This window comes from Pan troglodytes, chromosome 12 (genome assembly GCF_028858775.2).
Source record: "Pan troglodytes isolate AG18354 chromosome 12, NHGRI_mPanTro3-v2.0_pri, whole genome shotgun sequence".
Lineage (NCBI taxonomy): Eukaryota > Metazoa > Chordata > Mammalia > Primates > Hominidae > Pan > Pan troglodytes.
The window spans coordinates 37,962,301-37,984,990 of NC_072410.2; the positions used below are offsets into that span (position 1 = coordinate 37,962,301).

At 35.9% G+C, this 22,690-nt stretch overlaps 1 protein-coding gene and 1 pseudogene across 1 annotated transcript in view; one reads left to right on the top strand and one right to left on the bottom strand.

The window, feature by feature from the left end:
- The window catches only part of DNAH6 (dynein axonemal heavy chain 6), a 303,630-nt gene that overhangs the window by 37,323 nt on the left and 243,617 nt on the right, over nt 1-22,690 (bottom strand). The window contains exons 64-65 of the mRNA XM_515578.8: nt 19,328-19,518; nt 585-745 (exon numbers count right to left, since the gene is read on the bottom strand). Coding sequence (XP_515578.6) covers nt 585-745; nt 19,328-19,518 — 352 coding nt within the window. The remainder of the gene's footprint in view (nt 1-584; nt 746-19,327; nt 19,519-22,690) is intronic.
- Nucleotides 3,983-5,992, top strand: LOC104005059 (L-lactate dehydrogenase A chain-like; annotated as a pseudogene).

A 22,690-nucleotide genomic window follows, 5' to 3' on the forward strand; every position in this document is an offset into this window, starting at 1 on the left:
GAGTAGATTCTAATTCCACTTCCTCTCTTTGCAGCCCATTACACTTTCTTGAGTAGGCAAAAAAGTGGTGAGATAAAACTAGTGCTAGCAACTATGAGTAATGCTGAGCACGCCCATGGGTTGGCTGTGGCTCTGAGGCACATGTAAAGGTTACTTGCCATGCGGGTTACAGAAGATAAAAGGTGGTAAAACACTACTCTAAGGGAATTGGTGGTAATTTGAACTCTGTTCCTTTACATTTCTCATTTTATAGGGAAGGATTTAATTTCCTTTGTTTGTCCTAAGTATATTTTTCTTTTTATTATGCCTATAAGTAATATATTTCAAATTCAAATGACCTCTCATAGAAGGCAATAAGAAACAGAAATGATCCAGTGGATCCTAGCCTCACCTTGGAATTCTGAAGGCCTTTTATCAAACCCTGGTTGTGTAAATTAGCTAAATCTGTCTAGGCCTCAAATTTCTCCTCTTTCATATATGGAAACACAGTGCCTACAATAATGAATTACTATAAGGAATGAATTCAACAAGAAAAGGTTACATAAAAGTGTTATTATTATGCAAGGGCTATATGCTCAACATACCTGGATCTGTGAAGGTTTTAATGAGCTCTTCCATTGCCAACATCCAAGAAACAGCAAGATGGCAATTTTGCAAAAATACCCAGTTTCCTGATTTCATTGCATCCTTGATCATTTTTTCAGCAATAGGTCCTTGTCCTTGCCCCAGTGAAATTGACTGCACCCTGAATTGAACAGCAAGAACACAATATCATCTTATGCTATTTTAAAGCAAAATCAATATGAAGAAATATAAATACAGTAGACTCTTGCTTAGGATATATAAACATTTTGAATCCTCATTCCAATAGGAGTACAAGTATGTTTTCCTTATTTCTTGTTTTTAAAATATTTTTACCATGACCCACACAGAAAAGTGCAAAAACCGAATATACAGCTCTACAAATGATCACAAATCAATACCTGCGGTTGAGAAGAGACCTGTGCTGATACACTAGAGACATTTCTCTCATGCCTCTCTCCACCGCAATGATTTCCCCTTCCTTCTTCCCACAGGTAATCATTATCCTAACTTCTAACGACATTATAGATCAGTTTTTAAACACTTAAAAAATTAAAGTCTAACATATATACAGAAAAATACATATTATTAGTGTATGGCTCAATGAATTCTCACAATGCAAATGTGCACATGTACCACCACCTAGGTCAAAAAACAGTACCCCTCCTTATCCCAAAAGGCAAAAACAATTTTGAATTCTAATGCCATTGATTAATCACACAACATCTGTGAAAGCCAATGTGGGAAACTAGCTACAACTAAGAAACCTGTGCAAAGTGTTGGCTCTCTGAAAGCACCCAGAAACAAAGCCAATGAACTATACACAACATACACCACAGTCAAGCCCTCAAAGGAAAACAGGAATACAAAAATAAAAAGCCTCAACGAAATGACAGAAACTTGAAAATGATAAACACTAGCCCCCTTGGATAATTAGGAATCAGCACAAGAATTCTGGCAATTCAAAAAATCAGTGTTTCCTTACCTCTAAAAGATTGCAATGTATCCAACCAGATTGAAATGTCTGAAATGACAGACATAGAATTCAGAACCTGGATGGCAATGAAACAATGAGATCTAACAGAAAGTTGAAATCCAGTCCAAAGAAGCCAGTAAAATGATCCAAGAGTTGAAAGATGACATAGCTATATGAAGAAAAAACAAAACTGAACTCCTGGAATTGAAAAATTCACTACAGGAGTTTCAAAATACAATTGGAAGCATCAACAACATACTAGGCCAAGTCAAAAAACGAATTTCAGAGCTCAAAGACTGTCCCTCAAAACAACCCAGTTAGGCAAAAATAAAGAAAAAAGAATTTAAAAAATGGACAAAGCCTATGAGAAATATGAGATTATGCAAATAGATAAAACCTATGCCATACTGGCATTCCTGAGACAGGAGAAAAGGTAAACAACTCGGGTAACATATTTGAGAATATAGTCCATGACAGTTTTCCCAATATTGCTAGGGAGGTTGACATGCAATTTCAAGAAATTCAGAGAAACCCTGGGAGATACTATATAAGATGACCATCCCCAAGACACATAGTTATCAAACTTTCCATGATCAATGTGAAAAAAAAAATTCTTAAAGGCAGCTAGAGGAAAAGGTCAGATCACTTACAAAGGTCATCCTATCAGGCTAACAGAAGACTTCTCAGCAAAAACATTACAAGCCAGAAGAGATGACAAAACTATATTCAGCATTCTTAAAGAAAAGAAATTCCAACCAACAATTTCATATCCTGTCAGACTAAGCTTCATAAGCAAAGGAGAAATAAAAGCTTTTCCAGATAAGCAATTGCTAAGGCAATTCTTTACCACTAGACTAGCATTACAAAAGATTCATAAAAGAGCTCTAAACACGGAAATGAAGGAGTGATACCTGCTACCACAAAGACACACTTAAGTCCAGAGCCCATAGATTCTATAAAGCAACTACACAATCAAGACTACAAAGCAACCAGCTAAAAACATCACAATAGGATCAAAACCTTACATATCAATATTAACCTTGGATATAAGTGGTCTAAACACCCCATTTAACAGGCACAGAGTAGCAAGTTGGATAAAAAAATAAGACCCAACCATCTGTCTTCAAGAGACCCATTTCTCACGCAACAAAACCAATAGGCTCAAAGTAAAGGGGTGGAGAAAGATCTATCATGCAAAAGGAAAACAAGAGAAGAGGAAGTGACTATTCTTATATTGTAGAAATAAGACTAAATTGACAACAGTAACAAAGGACAAAGTAGGGCATTACATAATGGTAATGGGTTGAATTCAACAAAAAGACTTAACTATCCTAAATATAGATGCACCCAACATTGGAATACCCAGATTCATAAAACAACTACTTCAAGACCTACAAAAAGACTTGGAAAGCCACATCATAATAGTGGGGGTACTTCAAGATCCCACTGACAGTATTAGACACATCATTGTGGCAGAAAACTAACAAAAAAATTCTGGACATAAATTAGACACTTAATCAATTGGATCTAAGAGCTATCTACAGTATACTCCACCCATCAACCACAGAATATACATTTTTTTCATCTGTATATGGAACACAGTCTAAGATCAACCACATGCTCAACCATAATAGATTTGATAGATGCAAAAAGATCAAAATCATACCAAGCATACTCTCAGACAACAGTGGAATTAAAATAGAAATCAATACCATGATCTCTCAAAACCACACAATTACATGGAAACTAAACAACTTTATTCTGAGTGACTTTTGGGTAAACAACATATTAAGGCAGAAATAAAACACTTCTTTGAAACAAATGAAAAGAGAGACACAATATGCTGAAATCTCTGGGATGCAGCAAAGCAGTGTTAAAAGTTTACAGTGTGTCTGGGTGCAGTGCCTGTAATCCCTGCACTTTGGGAGGCGGAGGTGGAGGGCACTTGAACTCAGTTTGAGATCATCCTGGGCAACCTGACAAAACCCTGTCTCTACAAAAAATACAGAAATTAGCCAGGCATAGTGGTGTGTGCCTGCAGTCCCAGCTACTTGGGAGGTACAGGAGGGAGGATCACCTGACCCTGGGGAGGCTGAGGCTGCAGTGAGCCATGATCACTCCACCACAGTACAGCCTGGGCAACAGAGTGAGACCCTGTCTCAAAAAAAAAAGTTTATAGTGCTAAATTCGTACATTGAGAATTAGATTCATGATCTAATATTGCAATTAGAGGAACTAGAAAAACAAGAACAAACAAATCCTGAAGTTAGCAGAAGAAAAAGAATAACTAAAATCAGAGCAGAACTAAATGAAATTGGGACCCCAAAATCCATACAAAGAATTAATAAAGCCAGGCGCTGGAGCCACTGCCACCAAGTCCGGATCTCATTGCCACGTGCCACCGATGCCTGCCGGACATGCATTCCTGATTCCTTTTGGTTCCAAGTCCAATATGGCAACTCTCAAGGATCAGCTGATTCATAATCTTCTATAGGAAGAAGAGACCTCCCCAGGATAAGATTATAGTTGTCGGGGTTGGTGCTGTTGGCATGGCCTGTGCCATGCCACAACTGACGGGCAGTTTAACTGCAAGATAAACTGAAGGGAGAGATGATGGATCTCTAACATGGCAGCTTTTTCCTTAGAACACCAAAGATTGTCTCTGGCAAAGACTATAATGTAACTGCAAATTCCAAGCTGGTCATTATCACTGCTTGGGCATGTGAGCAAGAGGGAGAAAGCCGTCTTAATTTGGTCCAGCCTAACGTGAACATCTTTAAATTCATCATTCCTAATGTTGTAAAATACAGCACGAACTGCAATTTGCTTATTGTTTCAAATCCAGTGGATATCTTGACCTATGTGGCTTGGAAGATAAATGGCTTCCCCAAAAACTGTATTATTGGAAGTGGTTGCAATCTGGATTCAGCCTGATTCCGTTACCTGATGGGGGAAGGGCTGGGAGTTCACCCATTAAGCTGTCATGGGTGGGTCCTTGGGGAACGTGGAGATTCCAGTGTGCCTGTATGGAGTGGAGTGAATGTTGCTGATGTCTCCCTGAAGACTCTGCACCCAGATTTAGGGACTGATACAGATAAGTAACAGTGGAAAGAGGTTCACATGTAGGTGGTTGAGAGTGCTTATGAGGTGATCAAACTCAAAGGCTGGGACATTGGACCCTCTGTGGCAGATTTGGCAGAAAGTATAATGAAGAATCTTAGGCGGGTGCACCTAATTTCCACCATGATTAAGGGTCTCTATGGAATAAAGGATAATGTCTTCCTTAATGTTCCTTGCATTTTGGGACAGAATGGAATCTCAGACCTTGTGAAGGTGAGTCTGACTCCTGAGGAAGAGATCTGTTTGAAGAAGAGTGCAGTTACACTTTGGGGAATCCAAAAAACCTGCAATTTTATTTTTGTTTATTTATTTATTGTTATACTTTAAGTTCTAGGGTACATGTGCACAACGTGCAGGTTTGTTACATATGTATACATGTGCCATGTTAGTGTGCTGCACCCATTAACTCGTCATTTACATTGGGTATATCTCCTAATGCTTTCCCTCCCCCATCCTGCCACCCCACAACAGGCCCCAGTATGTGATGTTTCCCTTCCTGTGTTCAAGTGTTCTCATTGTTCAATTCCCACCTATGAGTGAGAACATGCGGTGTTTGGTTTTTTTGTCCTTGCAACAGTTTGCTGAGAATGATGGTTTCCAGCTTCATCCATGTCCCTACAAAGGACATGAACTCATCCTTTTATATGGCTGCATAGTATTCCATGGTGTATATGTGCCACATTTTCTTAATCCAGTCTACCATTGATGGACATTTGGGTTGGTTCCAAGTCTTTGCTATTGTCAATAGTGCTGCAATAAACATATGTGTGCATGTGCCTTTATAGCAGCATGATTTATAATCCTTTGGGTATATACCCAGTAATGGGATGGCTGGGTCAAATGGTATCATTAAAAAGTCAGGAAACAACAGGTGCTGGAGAGGAGGTGGAGAAATAGGAACACTTTTACACTGTTGGTGGGACTGTAAACTAGTTCAACCATTGTGGAAGACAGTGTGGAGATTCCTCAAGGATCTAGAACTAGAAGACCTGCAATTTTAAAGTCTTCTGATGTCAGATCATTTCACTGTCTAGGCTACAATAGGATTTTAGTTGGAGGTTGTGCATGTTGTCCTTTTTATCTGATCTGTGATCAAAGCAGTAATATTTTAAGATGCACTGGGAAAAACATCAATTCCTGAAGTTGGACATAGGAATGGTTTGTAAAATCCTACAGCTATATCCTGATGCTAGATGGTACTAATCTTGTGTAGTCCTAAACTGGTCAGTATGAAATAGTTCTACCACCTCTGAGGCACCACTGCCAATGCTGCACATGCTGCAGTTGCCCCTTGAGCCAGATGGATGTTTAGTGTGTCTTATATAACTTCCTGGCTCCTTCACTGGACATTCCTAGTCCAACATTCTTTCCCAATCAGTCACATTCTGGGATCCAGTGTATAAATCCAGTATCGTATGTCTTGTGCATAATTGTTCCAAAGGATCTTATTTTGTGATCTATATATGTCAATAGTGTACATTACAATATAATGTGAAAAGATCTACATATAAACAATACAACCAACTATCCAAGTGTCATACCAACTAAAACCCCCAATAAACCTTGAACAGCAAAAAAAAAAAGAATTAATAAAACAGTTTGTTTTTTGAAAGGATAAACAAGATTCATAGACCACTAACTATATTAACAAAGAAAAAAGAGAGAAGATCCAAATAAACACAATCAGAAATGACAAAGGTGATATCACAACCAATCCTACAGAAATACGAAAGATCCTCAGAGACTATTATTAATAACTCTATGCACTGAAACATGAAAAGTCTAGAGGAAATGGATCAATTTCTGGAGACACACCCAAGACACTCCCAAGATTGAACCAGGAAAAAACAGAAATCCTGAACAGACCAATAATGAGTAATGAAATTGAATTGGGAATAAAAATCCTACCAAGCAAAGCCCTAGACCAGAAAGATTCACAGTGGAATTCTACCAGATGTACAAAGAATAGCTGGTACCAATCCTACTGAAACTATTCCAAAAAATCAAAAAAGGAAGGACTCCTCTCTAACTCATTCTGTGAAGTCAGCATCATCCTGATACCAATATCTGGCACAGACACAACAAAAATGAAAACGTCAGGCCAATATCTATGATGAACATAGATGCGAAAATTCTCAACAAAATACTAGGAAAGTGAATCCAGCAGCATATTAAAAAGTTAATTCACCATGACCAAGTAGGCTTCATTCCTGGGATGCAATGTTGGTTCAACATACACAAATCAGCAAATGTGACTCACCACAAAAACTGAATTAAAATAAAAAAGCATATGATCATCTCAATAGACACAGAAAACGCTTTTGATAAAATCCAACATTTCTTCATGACAAAAATTATTTAAAAAGAAACTAGGCATTGAAGGGACATACTTCAAAATATTAAGAATCACCTATGACAGATCCACAGCCAACATCACACTGAATGGGAAAAAGCTGGAACCATTCTCCTTGAGAACTGGAACAAGACAAGGATTCCTACTCTCATCACTCCTTTTTAACATAGTACTGGAAATCATAGCCAAAGCAATCAGGCAAGAGAAAAAAATAAAAGACATCCAAATAGGAAAAGAAGAACTCAAACAATCTTTCTTCTCCAACCATTTGATTTTATAACTAGAAAACTGATAAATGTCTTCAATAAGTTTCAGGATATAAAATCAATGCACAAAAATCAATAGCATTTCTATACAATGATAACATTTAAACTGAGAGCTAAATCAAGAAAGGAATGGCACTTACAATAGCCACAAAAAGAATAATACATCTAACCAAGGAGGTGAAAGATCTCTACAAGGAGAACTGCAAAATACCACCAGGAGAAATCATAAATGACACAAACAAATGGAAAAACATTCTATGCTAATTCACTTGAAGAATCAATACTGTTAAAATGACCACACTGCCCAAAGCAATATACAAATTCAATGCTATTCCTATCAAACTACCCATATCATTGCAAAACTATTCTAAAATTCATATATAACCAAAAAAGAATCTGAATGGCCAAAGCAATCCTGTGTAAAAAGAACAAAGCTGGGGCATTACATTACCCAACTCCAAACTGTACTATAAGTCTACAGTAACCAAAGCAGCATGGTACTGGTACAAAAATAGACACACAGACCAATAGGATAGAATAGAGACCCCAGAAATAAAGCTGCACACCTACAGTCATCTCATCTTTGACAAAGTTGACACTAATAAACAATGGGGAAAAGATTTTCTGTTTAATAAATGGTGTTAGGATAGCTGACTAGCTATACGCAGAAGAATGAAACTGGACTCTTATGTTTCACTATATACCAAAATTAACTCCAGATGGATTAAAGGTTTAAATGTAAGACCTCAAACTATAAAAATCTTAGAAGATAACCTAGGAAACACCATTTTAGACATCAGCCTTGGAAAAGAATTTATGATTAAGTCCTCCAAAGCAATTGCAACAAAACCAAAAATTGATATATGGGACCAAATTAAGTGGAAGACCTTTTGTGCAGAAAAAGAAACTATCAACAGGGTAAACACAACCTACAGAATGGGAGAAAATATGTATCTGAAAAAGTCTAATTTTCAGAATCTATAAGAAAGTTAATTCAATAAGCAAAAAACAACTCCATTAAAAAGTGGACAAAAGATATGAATAGACACTTCTCAAAAGAAGACATATTGGCGTCCAAAAGCACATAAAAATTCTCAACATCACTAATCATCAGAGAAATGCAAATAAAAACCACAATGAGATACCATTTCACACCAGTCAGAATGGCTATTATTAAAAAGTCAAAAATTAACAGATGCTGGTGAGGCTGCATTGAAAACGGAACACTTATACACTGTTGGTGTATAAACTGTGCATTTGTTCACAATGTAAACTAATTCAGCCAGTTTAAAAAGCAGTTTGGAGATTTATGAAAGAACTTAAAACGGAATTACCATTCAATCCACCATTCCCATTAATGGGTATATATCCAAAAGAAAATCAATTGTTCTACTAAGAAGACACATGCACTTGCAGTATTCACAATAGCAAAGATTCACAATAGCAAAGATATTCAGTTAACCTAGATTCTGTCATCATGGTGGATTGGATAAAGAAAATGTGGTACTATAAACCATGGAATATGATGCAACCACATAAAGGAATATAATCAGGTCCTTTGCAGCAACATGGATGCAGCTGGAGGTCATTATTATAACTAAATTAACACAGAAACAGAAAACTAAATACTGCATGTTCTCATTTATAAGGGGAACCTAAACAATGGGTACACATGGACATAAAGATTGGAAAAATGGACACTGGAGACTACCAGATAGGGGAGGAAGAGAGGGTTGAAAAACTAACTATTGGGTATTATGCTCACTACTTCAGTGATAGGATCATTTGTATCCAAACTTCAGCAACATGCAATATGCAAATGTTAAGAAACCTGAATCTAAGGTAAAAGTTGAAGTTTTAAAAAAATGAATAAAGTATTTTCTAATTTCCCTTGTGATTTCTTAAAAGTGTATCATTTTATTTCCATATATTTGTGAATTGTCCATATTTCCTTCTGTTATTTATTTCTAATTTTATTCCTTTAGTGTTTGAAAGGATGCTTTTTATGGCTCAATCTTTTTAAGTTTATTGAGACTTGTTTTGTGGCCTGATGTATAAACTATCCAGGAGAATGTACTATGTGTACTTGAGAAGAATGTTTATTCTGATATTGTTGGGTACAGTATTCTATATACATCTGCCAAATCTATTAATATTAGTTTTAATGTTGTTGAAGTCTTCTATTAACTTATTTATTTTTCATAATTGTTCTATCCCTTATTAAAGATGGGACATTGAAATTTCCAACTGTTTTCATTGAACTATCTCTGCCTTCAATTCCATCAGTTTTTAATTTATATATTTTGGGACTTGGTTGTTAGGTGCATATGTATTTACAATTGTTATGTCTTTTTGATGATTGTCTTATCATTAAATTATATCCCTGTCTTTTGTAACAACTTTCGTCTTGAAGTCTATTTTTTTTCTTGATATTATTATAGCCACTTCAGCTCTTTTAGTCACTGGTTGGATCTAACGTGAATTTCTTGTAGGCAGCATGTAACTGAATTGTGTGTGTGTGTGTGTGTGTGTGTGTGTGTGTGTTTGAAATCCATTCTGCCAATCTCTGTCTTTAAATTGGAGACTTTAATCCATTTGCATTTAATATAATTACTAATAAGGAAGAATTTACTTCTCTGATTTTTTTACATGTCATATCCTTTTTGTTTCTCAATTCCTCAATCACTGCCCTCTTTTTGTTAGTTAGATATTGATTTTGATTCTCTGCTGATTTCTTTTACTATATTGTATATATTTTTAGTTGTTTTCATAGTGATCATGTCATGGACTACAATTAACATCTGAATTCATAAAAATTTAAATTTGAAATAATACCAGCTTAGTTTCAGTTGTATAAAAAATTTGGTACTACATAGCTCTGCCCTCTCTTGTGTTGTTATTGTGTCACAAACTATATTTTTATACATTGCATGACCAACATATATTTATAATTATTGTTTTATGCTTTTGCCTTTTTAATTATATACAAAATGAAAAGAGAAATTATAAGCCAAAAGTATATTCTTAGTGACATATATTTACCTATGTAGTTACGCTTACTTGGGTTATTTATTTCTTTGTGTGAATTCAGTTTACTGTCTAGTGTCCTTTCATTTCAGTCTGAACAACTCCTTTTAGTATTTCTTGTAGGGCAGTTCTACTAGTGACAGACCTTCTCAGTTTTTGTTTATCTGGGAATATCTTAAATTTTTCTTCATTTTTGAAGGATCATTTTGCCAGATATAGAATTCTTGGTTAACAGTCCCCCCCTCTTTCTCCCACAGCACTTTGAATATGCCATTCCATTGCCTCTGACATCATGGATTCTGATGAGAATCAGCCATTAATTTTACTGAGAATCTCTTATCTGTTAAAATTCACTTCTCTCTTGCTGCTTTCAGGATTATTTCTTTGTCTTGTCTTTTGATAGTTTGATTATAGTGTGTCTTGGTATAGCTGTCTTTGAGTTTATCCTACTTAGAATTCATTAAGGTCTTTGGATGTGTAGATTCATACCTTTCATCAATTTGGGAAGTATGGACCATTATTTCTTCAAATATTCTTTCTTTCCCCTTCTCTCTCCTCTTCTCAGATTTCCATTAGTGTATGTTGGTATGGTCGATGGTATCTCTCAGGTATCTTAGGTTCTGTTAACTTCTTTTTGTTTTTTTTTTTTGAGACTGAGTTTCGTTCTTGTTGCCCAGGCTAGAGTGCAATGGTGCAATCTCAGCTCACTGCAAACTCTGCCTCCCAGGTTCAAGCGGTTCTCCTGCCTCAGTCTCCTGAGTATCTGGGATTACAGGCATACACCACTACACCCGGCAAATTTTGCACTTTTAGTAGAGACAGGATTTCTCCATGTTGGGCAAGCTGGTCTCAAACTCCTGACCTCTGGTGATCCACCTACCTTGGCCTCCCAAAGTACTGGGATTACAGGTGTAAGCCACCATGCTGGGCCCCCATTTTTTTTTTTTTTTTTTTTTTGACAGAGGATCTTGCTCTGCCACATAGGTTACAGTGCAGTGGCATGATCTTAGATCACTGGAACCTCAAAGTCCTGGGCTCAAGCAATCTTCCTGCCTCAGCCTTCGAAGTAGCTGGGACTACAGGCACATGCCACCATGCCAGGCTAATTATTATTATTATTATTTTTTGTAGAGGCAGGGTCTTACCTTGTTGCCTAGGCTGGTCTGTAACTCCTAGCTTCACATGATTCTACCACCTTGGCCTCCTACAGTGCTGGGGTTACAGGTGTGAGCCACTATACCTGGCAGGTTCTGTTTGTATTTTTTTATTTTTGCTCATCAAATTGAGTAATCTCAATAGACCTATCTGCATGTTCATGATATTTTCTTCTGTTTCTTAACATCTATTGTTGTATCCCTTTTGTATATTTTTCATTTTAATTATTGTACTTTTTATCTCCAAAAGTTCTACTTGTTTCCTTTTAATAAATTCTATCTCATTGACATTCTCTATTTTGGTGAGTCATCATTCTCATGTTTTCCTTTAGTTATTTGTTCATGTTTCCTTTAACTGTATGAGCACATTTAAAATATTTGATTTAAAGTTTTTGTCTAGTAAGCCCAATGTCTGGCATTCATTAGGGTCAGTTTTTATTGTTTTTGAATGGGTCATAATTTCTTATGTCTTTGGATGCTTTGTATTTTTTGTTGTTGAAAAGCAGACATTTAGAATATTATAATGTCACAACTCTGGAAATTAGACTGTCCCCACTTCCCAGTGTTTCTTGTTGCTGTCTTTGGTTTGTTTAAAGACTTTTATAAACTAATTTTGTAAGGTCAGTATTTTTTGTTGTATGTCTCTATTCAATCAGTTTAGTGTTCAGCTAGTAATTCAACAGAGATTTCATTAAATGTCTGAAACAACAACAAAAATTTCCCAGGTTTTGCAGATGGGCTCTGTGTGTGCCTTGGGGTATGACTTCAACACTCAGCTGGGCAGTTTGCAAATCTGCATTAGCCTTCACTTCCTGGTTGGGCCAAGCCTGAAGGTTAGCCAGAGGTTAGAGCTTAGTTCTTCTCATGTGTTTTGTGAGTACACACTCAACCTTGAGCATGAGTGTGTCCTTCTGGATTCCCAAAAATATGTAGGAGATTTTCAAAGCTTTTGTTTCCCAAAGCATCTTACTCTCACCTTTCCTCCCAGGCTTTCTGCTTTGTCTGCTAGTTGCCTCAACTGTTATCCCTTGGGCCAGGAGGCAGTGGCTCATACATTTGCCTTTATATAATTTTGACAAAATCTTCCAGGGTAGTACCTCTCTCCTGGAGCATTCCTAGTTAGATTAAATAAAATTAAGACCTGTGAGCTAGTCCTTCAAAGAGCCACCAGACAGGCCAAAACAAACAACCACAATCCCCCAAGAACAAGATATTTTCTGTTCACTATGGCACCAGGAACTCACACCATTGCTAAACTAGAGAATGAGGGTTGGGATAAGTTAAAATGCCACAAAGCTCTCCTGTCTAGATTCAGCTGCTTTTTCTTTATTAAGCATTCACTTGGTTGCTGAAACCTTTGGTTATTTTCCAGAGTTTTGATAAAGTTGATTAGGACAGTTTTTGCCAGACTGTTATTTTTGTGTTGTCACGCCAAGTGTCAGGTTCCAGCCCATGCTGAGGTCTGAGGGGAGTGGCTGGACGGATGGCAGATAGCTGAAAGAACACTCAGGGGGCCATAGGCACGTAAAATATGGCTTTTATTCTCTGGCTGCTCTGTCTTTATCTTGGTTGCCCGCTCTGGCTGCAGCCCTTCTCAGCGGCTGGATCCGCAGCTCCTGCCGTCCCCATGGCTCTCCCTTACAGGGTCAGCAGCTCCACTCTCTCTTTCTGGGTGTGAACCATATGTACAGCATCAGCAGGGCAATGGTACCTTTTACAGACAATAGTGGCTAGGAGCCAAGTATGAGTTTACACGAACAGGTTATATAACAAGTAGAGTTTTGCACCTGTGCTCCAAACTCACTGAGTCACACTGGCCCAGATATCTGACTCAACTCACCATAGCACATTGATTTTCCTTACATGTGTAGAGATAGATTTTTGGAATTTCTACTCTGCCATTGTTTGCTGATATAACACCTGGCTTGGTTATTCTTGGTCCTTGCATTTATATATAAGTTTTAGAAGTAAGAAGTATCTTGTCAATTTCCACCCAAAACACCAAATGGTATTTTGATTTGGTGGCATTGAATATATAGATCAACTTGAGGAGAGCTGATATCTTTACAATATTGAGTCTTCCACTTAATAAATATGGCATATCCATCCTTTATTTAGGTATTTTTGATTTCCTTCAGTAATATTATATACTTTTCTGTGGTGAGATCTTGCATATCTTTTATTATATTTGTCTTGAAGTATTTTATTTTTTATGCTTTTATTATGGGAGGGTTTTTAATAATAAATTTCTTTTAAAATTATTGGACTATTCAGAAATGCTATTTATGCTTATCAATTTTAAAAGTTATGTTTTTTGAGGAGCTTTAAATTTCACTAAAATTTTCAAATTCATTGGCAAAAGTTTTTTTTAATAATACACTCATTTTAATGTCTGCTGATCTGCAATGATATTCCCTTATTCATTTTGATAAATATTTTTAGACTCTCTCTCTCTATTTAATCAGTTTCAGCAGGAATTTTTTAGTTTTATTAAGTTTAAAAAGTCAACTTTTGGTCTTTTGGATCCTGTCTATTATGTGTTTCCTAAGTCATTAATTCTTGCTCTTATTTTTATTTTTTAAATTCTAGTAGAATTTAATTACTAAGTTTAGATAGTTTTTTATATAACATATATATTTAAGCCTATACATTTCCCTCTAATTCTGGATTTAGGAGCATCTCACAAGTTTTGATATAGTTCCTCCATTATTCTGCTTAATTTATTTTTGGGTTTCCATTTTCAATTTCTTCTTTGTCTAAAAGAGGCTTAATGTTGACTTTATTTTTTAAGAGACGTTTTGACAGTAATTTGCTTTCCACACTTAGAATATATGTCTTCCAGATTTCATTATTTCTGCAGAGAAATCAGTCAATGGCATATTTGTTGCATCTTTGAAGTTAATCTGTTTTTAATATGTTCTTTTTTTCCCCCCCACAATTTACTGTAATGGGTCTAGGTAGAGAATTTTCTTTGCATTTATTATGCTTGGGGTTTAGTAGAGTTTATATAATCTGTGGATTGATGTCTTTTGTTTTGGAAAATTCTCAGCCATTGTTTATTAAAATATTCTGCACTCTTCTCTCCTTCTGGGACTCAAATTACACTTTAATAGATCTTGTCACTGTATCTCTGCCTCTTATCTTCTCTTCCATCTTTTCTATTGTTTTGTCTCTTCATACTTTCAATTCATCAAATTGATATATTGAATTCTTACTTTCAGTTATATATATATACGCTTATAAATATGTGTATCTATATATATACATTTTTTTTGACACAGGATCTCACTTTGTTACTCAGGCTGGAGAGCAGTAGCATGAACATGGCTCACTGCAGTCTCAACCTCCTGGGCTCAGGTGATCCTCTTACTTCAGCCTTCTGAGTAGCTGGGACTACAGGTGTACAGCACTCCACCTGGCTAACTTTTTTGTAATGATGGGGGTCTCACTATGTTGTCCAGTCTGGTCTCAAACTCCTGGGCTCAAGTGATCTTCCTACGTAGACTCCCAAAGTGCTGAGATTACAGGCATAAGCCACTGTGCCTGGCTCAGTTATATTTTTACATTCTAGAATTTTATTTGAAGTAATTTAAATTGTCTGCCAATTTTCTCAATTTTTTATTTCCTTGAACATTTTAAAGTTATCTTAAAATTAATGTCATATATCCATTATCAGGATACTCTGTGCTCTGTTTCTAATATACACTGTTTTTCTTGGTTTTTAAACATGTAGTCCAGGGTTCTCTTGTATACATTTCCTTGTGCAGCTAAATTTTTCTGTTCCCCCAGATAAGATTTATGTTTTCTGGCAGGCATCCAGAGATACTAGTAGTCAGGGATCATCTTAACCTCTTCCACAAACTATTTATTTCTTACCTGGCATTATTTGTTTTGATAAATCTCCTTGGAGTGCAAACCTAAAGTAAGGGGGTTTACCAGCCTCCCCTCCTACTTAGTGGGCTTTGGGTTCTTATTTTGTCTCCTTTGTCCTTTGACGCAATCAAAAAGTCTGGCTCACTTCACAGCCCCTTAGCCTCCTCCTCTGGTGCCTCTAGGAAAAAAATGGCCATGAGTGCTGGGCTCATTGCTCTAGGTTTTCCTTTCCTCCTAAATATTCTTCACTATTTTATTAATTCTCCAGACCTTCAAACATATATTTCCTTAAATATTTTGTCTATGTTTTCTAGGTGTTCTTAGTGGAAATATTGATCTGAGTCCTTAGTTTGTTATTACTGGAATGAGAAGTCCACAAATATGCATCAATTTACCTCTAAGTGCCACATTACTACATCCTACAGGTTTTTATATGTAATATTGTTTTTGTCATCTACTTCCACTTACGGAAATTCCCATTTTGTTTTCCCTTTAACACATGGATGTGCAGAAGTGCATTTTTTTGTTTCCCAAAATGTTTAAAAAATAATGTTTTAAGATAGATTCCCAAGATTTTATTGTGGTCAGAGAAAATATCTGTCTTCTTTTAGAAATATGTGTCTTTCTAAATGCATGGCTAATTTTTGTAAATGTTCCATGGATACTTGAAAATCTTGCATTTGTTATATTTGTTAAGTATAGAAACCAAAGTTCTTAATTTCACTGTCTGAATATTTTATATTTTTACCAATTTTGCAACTTTTGTTTGCTTCATGACAGTTTCTATCGGATGTGTTAAAATTTTCCATATTAATGTTGATTTATCAATTTTTTCTTGTATAAATTTCTCCATTTTTTGCTTTATAAATTCAACATTTGTTGTTAGTTGTGTACAGTTTCACAATTAGTGTCTCTTCTTTGTGGATTGTTTTGTATACCATGTAGTTTTCCTTTTAATCCTTAATAAAATCTTTTGCTTCAAACTCTGTTTTGTGATATACATTGGAACTATTACTAGCTCTCTTTTCATTAATATTTGCATGGCATATATCTTTTGAATTTCTTTATTTTCTACCTTCTGTATTGTTTTTGTATTGCACATTTGGTTTCTAAATAGCATATAAATAAAAATTGTTTTTGAAATCTAACTTGATCACTTTTATTTGTTCTTAGGTGAGATATTTATACCTATTTAGGTATTTGCATTACTTTCTACTCTCTAGTTTGACTTTTTGGTTTACTATACTTCATTTTTGATTTCTTTATTCCTATCTGCTTTTGGATGGAAATATTAGACTGTATATCCTTTTTCTCCTCTGCCTGTTTGGAAACTACAGATCATTTATCCTTTTAGTCTTTTCCCCTAAAATTTTAACACTTACATGAAACCACGAATTTTCCTAAGGGAATATAGTGATTCTATACTTCTTTTTTCCTCCTGAATATATCAAGAAATTAGCACGCATTAGCTACTGATTAATAACCTTCCTAATTTTCTAATTGTCATCTTGAATTCTACCTTTACTTTAAAAATTATTATGAAATAGTTAAGAGTCACAAAAGCGATGAAGTTAATACAACGCATATTCATGTATCCACAACCCAGCTTAAGAAATAAAACATTATCTACATGATCTGAGCCTTCAGTCTGCCTTTCCTTGTTTACTTCTCTCTCATTACCTAACCTCCACTCCCAAGGCCACTTCTATTCTGGATTTCATATAATTTCTCTACCTTTCTTTATACTTTTTAAAAAAATATGAATTCCTAAATAATACATGCAATTATTTGCTTGTTTAATAATTTTACATATTTTATTCTACTTCTTGAATATTTAAGTTCTTCTGAAATGTAATTTTTTTGCTCAATATTAGTTTGTGTGACATAGTCATATTGATAGACATTATTATTCTAGTTTATTCATTTTCATGGCCATAGTGTATTATATTACATTTTATGAATATATCAATTTATATACTCATTTTCTAGTTGGAAATTTAGGTTATTTCCAACTTTTGTTATTACAAACAATGTTTCTGTAAATGTTCTTGACACTATTCACAGTAGCAACGATATGGAATCAACTTAGGTAGGTACTCATCAACAGTGGATTGGATAAAGGAAATGTATATATACACCATGGAATGCTATTTAGTCATAAAAAAGAATAATATGTTCTTTGCAGCAACATGGATGCAGTGGGAGGCCATTATCTTAAATGAATTAATGCAGGAACAGAAAATGAAATATCACAGAAGTCTAAAAGTTGAAATTATAAAAAAAGGACTTGAATGTGGCTTCTTATACAAATATGATTGATTTTTTCTCTATGATGCAAATTCAGTAGTGAATTGTTGAGCTATTGAAGATGCCCTCCGACTTTAATATATACTGCCAAATAATTTTTCTTATTTTTTACTCCCCTTGCAATATGAATTGTTTCCATAGCTCCATATCTTTGCTACCATTTTGCCAGTTGGATAGGTGTGAAATGGCATCTTTTCATGGTTTTAATTTGTTGTTTCCAAATTACTAGTAAGGTTGGACATATTTTCATATGCTCATTGGGCATTTAGTTTTCCTTTTCTGATAATTCTGTTTGTATTTTTTGACTTTATTCCTTTTGGGTTGTTTTCTATTTCTTACTGATTCACAGAAACTCTTAATAAGTCTGTAGTAATACTTTGTTGAGATTTCAGAACCAAAGGCAAATGTTTAGGATCATTTGATGATTAATTTTGTGTGTCAACTTGTCTGAGGCATGAGATATTTACATATTTGGTCAAACATTATTCTGGATATATCTGTAAGGGTGTTTCTGGGTGAGATTAGCATTTCAATTAATAGATGGAGTAAAGCAAATTGCCCTTCCTAAGCTAAGTGAGCGGGACTTAGCTAATCAATTGAAGACCTGAATAGAATAAAAAGGCTGAATAAGAGAGAACTTCTCCTGCCTGACTATTAAACAGGAACATCGGTTTTTTTCTGGCCTTTAGACTCAGACTGAAACATTGGCTCTTCTTGTGTCTCAAGCCTGCTGAGTTTTGGACTGGTACTTATACCATCAGCTCTCCTGGCTCTCAGGCTTTTGGACTCAGACTGGAACTACACATCAGCTGTGCTGAGTTTCCAGTTGTTGTCTGTAAATCTTGCAACTTCATACACACACACACACACACACACACACACACACACACACACACACATCCTATCAGTTCTATTTCTCTGGAGACTGCTGACTAATACAGAACATGAACTCCAAATGAAGAAATGGAATCCATCCTTAATTCCATGTCCAGGGACCAGGCCAGACCAGCCACTCCATGAAGGAACCCATCAGAGCTGGAGGCTACCTCGTGGATCTGAGACCCCTATTCTCCTCTGCCATTGTGTGGTCTTGCGTACTTTTTTACCTACCTGGATGACATCTTGGAGAGGATTAGGGATAGAAAAAGGAGTCAGGAAGACTGAACTTTCATTAAAAAAAAACCAAATCAGCTTACTGTAGAGGAGACATTTAAGTCAGAAGAAAATAATGTAAATGGGCAAGTTTAAACATCCCCCTTGTCCCTATTACCCAGAAGAATGAAGACTCATGAAAAAGAAGAGATTAATAATAGAACATGAAGAGCTCTTTTTTTGTACATTTGATTATAGAGAGTAAACTGCAGTACCTTTTTGGTTATGTTAAAATCCTGTCTTAAATACCAAACAAATTTCAATAATTATTCCACTAGATTATTAAACTTTAATATTTTAAGCAATTTCTCCTTTGCTTAAATAAAATTTAGAGCTAATTTTATGACTTTTGACCCTGTTTTAACAATAGCTAACTATTAACATATCTTAAATTTATGTAGTAAGAGATACCTGAATGTAAGAATTTATGCTCTACAAGGGGAAGAACAAAGGCAAATTTTAACAAAGAGATGTTCATATGCATTTGCATTATTAAAACTGCACAACATGACCTTACCGTTCTGAATATCCACTTTCCCGGGCAAACCTCTGAAATGCACCCATGGGATCTGAGCCTGTGCTTAGGATGAATACCAGGGGAGTGTTGCATGACATGTCTTGATACAGGGTAGGCAGGTCCACAGGTGGTGTCTCTATAAACTGTTTTCCAAGATTTTCTATCACAAAGTCTGTAAGAGCAAAAACCACCTGAAAGTTGAAAAGAAAAAAAAAGTATGTTGAACGAGGATCCTTCATAATTTTATCCTAATTTTCTCCTTCAGCTCCTCAGAGGTTGGTGTCCTGTGTTTTTGTACTTATTCTGTCCTGATTGGGTATACATCTTTTTATAGATATTATTTGGTGGATTTGTTCGCCAAATATCTGTGGACAGCTATGGTTCTCATGACTCACAAGTAGGATGAAATATTAGGTAAGAGGGAAGTCCCTCAACATTCACTCTATTTATGAAGCTGCTGTCTCCCCTTCCTTGCTTCTTCTGTCCTGTTTCACATTCTTGTGGACTTTACTTTCAGCCCCTCCATTGTCTCTTTCTGCATTATTGATCTCTGTTTCCTTGATATTCCTATCATCATACAATTAAGCATTACTATATTCCATCCTTAAAAATAAAACCAAAACAAATATCTTCCCTTGATGGCAGCTACTTTTCCAGCCACTATTTCATTTCTTTGCAAGCACTCACAAGCCAACTTTTCAGAAAATTGGCTCCATTTATTGTCTCCCTTTCTTCATCTCATTCACTCACCAGCCTCTTCTGACCCTTCTCTGGAACCAACCTCAGCCTTGATGATTACGCCCAGGCCTGGCCATTTCCTACATCAATTTGGTTCTTTCACTGATCCTACCCTACCCTACCTATCCCATTCCTGTTCTTGCCGGCCTTGTCCCTCCCCAACCCATATGGAACCTTTGTGTGAGATAGAAAAAGGTGTCTCCTCTTCAAGGGACTTTTAATGTGCCAGAAAGCTGTCATGATAAATACACAGCCTATAATATCTACAATGTGAATGGCTCCCCCATGGGTTATTCAGTGGACATCCTGCATAACTGTTAACAGCAGCCCTCCCCTTAGCCCTCCACTAGCTATCAACACCGTTCTGTCCAAACAAGCCTTATTCTGTGTGTGTGTGTGTGTGTGTGTGTGTGTGTATGTAATGCTGTTGGGCAGGGAGGTGTCCCAACCTGGTCTAGGGCCATGGCTTTGGATCACACCCTTCTGTGGCCAACTTGGGAAAAGATGGTGTTCACATGCCTGTTCCTTTAAGTGAGGATGTATTATGGTACTAACTATAAAGGTGTAAAGGTCTAGAAGGAACAGCTATGCAATAGGGCCATCACGTTTGGAGCTTAGTTCTACTTCTAGTTGTGTCACTGTGTGGCTAAGTATAATTCACTTAACCTTTCCAGCATCAATTTCTTTATATATTTTTTTTCGGGTTGACACTCTTTTCTGTATAAACTTATGGGGTAAAAGTAATTTTGTTACATGTGTAGACTGCATTAGTGGTTGAGTCACAGCTTTTAGGGTTTCCATCACCTGAATAATGTACACTGTGCTCATTAAGTAATTTTTTTCATCATTCATCCCCTTCCCACCTTCTCACCCCTCTGAGTCTCCATCGTCTACCATCCCTTTCTCTACATTCATGTGTACATAATATATAGCTCTCCCTTATGAGTGAGAACATGTGATATTTGCCTTTCTGTGTCTTACTTGTTTCAATTAAGACAGTGGTCTCCAATGCCATCTATGCTGCTGCAAGAGACATGATTTTATATATTTTTATGGTCGAATATAGTATTCAACTGTGTATATATATGACATTTTCTTTATCCAGTCATCCATTGATGGACATGTAGGTCGATTCCATGTCTTTGCTACTGTGAACAGTGTTGTGATAAACATATGAGTGCAATTATCTTTTTGATATATTGATTCCTTTCCTTTGGGTAGATACCTAGTAGTGAGACTGCTGGATCAAATGATAGTTCTTTTTACTTCTCTGCAAAATCTCTGCCAGGCATGGTGGCTCATGCCTGTAATCCCAGCACTTCAGGAGGTCGAGGCAGGTGAATTGTTTGAGCCCAGAAATTTGCGATTGCAGTGAGCTGTGATTGTGCCACTGCAATCCAGGCTGGGTGACAGAGTGAGATCATGCCTCAAAAAAAATTTTTTTAATACTGTTTTCCATGGAGGTTGCACTAATTTACATTCCCACAAAGAGTGGAAATGTGTATTCCCTTTTCTCTGCATCTTCACTGATATTTGTTATTTTTTTACTTTTTAGTAATAGCTATTCTAACTGGGGTATGATAATATCTCATTGTGGTTTTAGTTTGCATTTCTCTGATGATTAATGATGTTGAGTATTTTTCATATACCTGTTAGCCATTTGTATGGCTTTTGAAAAATGTCTATTTATGTCCCTTTGCCTGTTTTTTAATTGGATTATCTCTTTTCTTTGTTATTGTTGTTGAGTTCCTTGAGTTCCTTGTGTACTGTGGATATTAGTCCCCTGTCAGATGCATAGTTTGCAAGTATTTTCTCCCATTCTGCAGATTATTCATTTATTCTGCTGATTATTTCTTTTGCCAAGCAGAAGCTTCTTAGATTAATTAAGTCCCATTTGCCTATTTTTTGTTGCCTGTGCTTTTGAGGTCTTAGTCATTAATTCTTTGCCTAGACCAATGTCAAGAAGAGTTTACCTTGCTTTTCTTCTAGTATTTTTATAGTTTCAGGTCTTATTTTTAAGTCTTTAGTTCATCTTTAGTTGGTTTTTGTATATAGTGAGAGATAGGGATCCAGTTTCATTCTTCTGCAAATGGCAATCCAATTTTCCCACCACCATTTACTGAAAGAGGTGTCTTTTTCCTATTGTATGTTCTTGTTGACTTTGCCAAAGACTGGTTGGCTGCAAATATGTGGCTTTATTTCTGGGTTTTCTATTCTGTTCCATTGATCTATGTATTTATTTTTATAACAGTGCCATGCTGTTTTGATTACTATAGCCTTGTAATATAATTTGATGTCAGCACTTCATTTATTACAAGGCTACTATAGCCTTATAATATAATTGATGTCAGATAATGTGATGCTTCCAGCTTTTTTCTTTTTTCTTAGGATTGCATTGGCTATTTGGGGTCTTTTTTGGTTCCACATTTTAGGATTGCTTTTTCTAATTCTGTGAAAAGTGATGTTGGTATTTTTTAGGGTTTACATTGAATCTGTGGATTGCTCTGGACAGTATGGTCATTTTATTGATAGTAATTCTTCTTATCCATGGGCATGGGATGTTTTTCCATTTATTTCTGTCATTCACAATTGCTTTCTTCAGTGTTTTGTAGTTTTTTTTGTAGA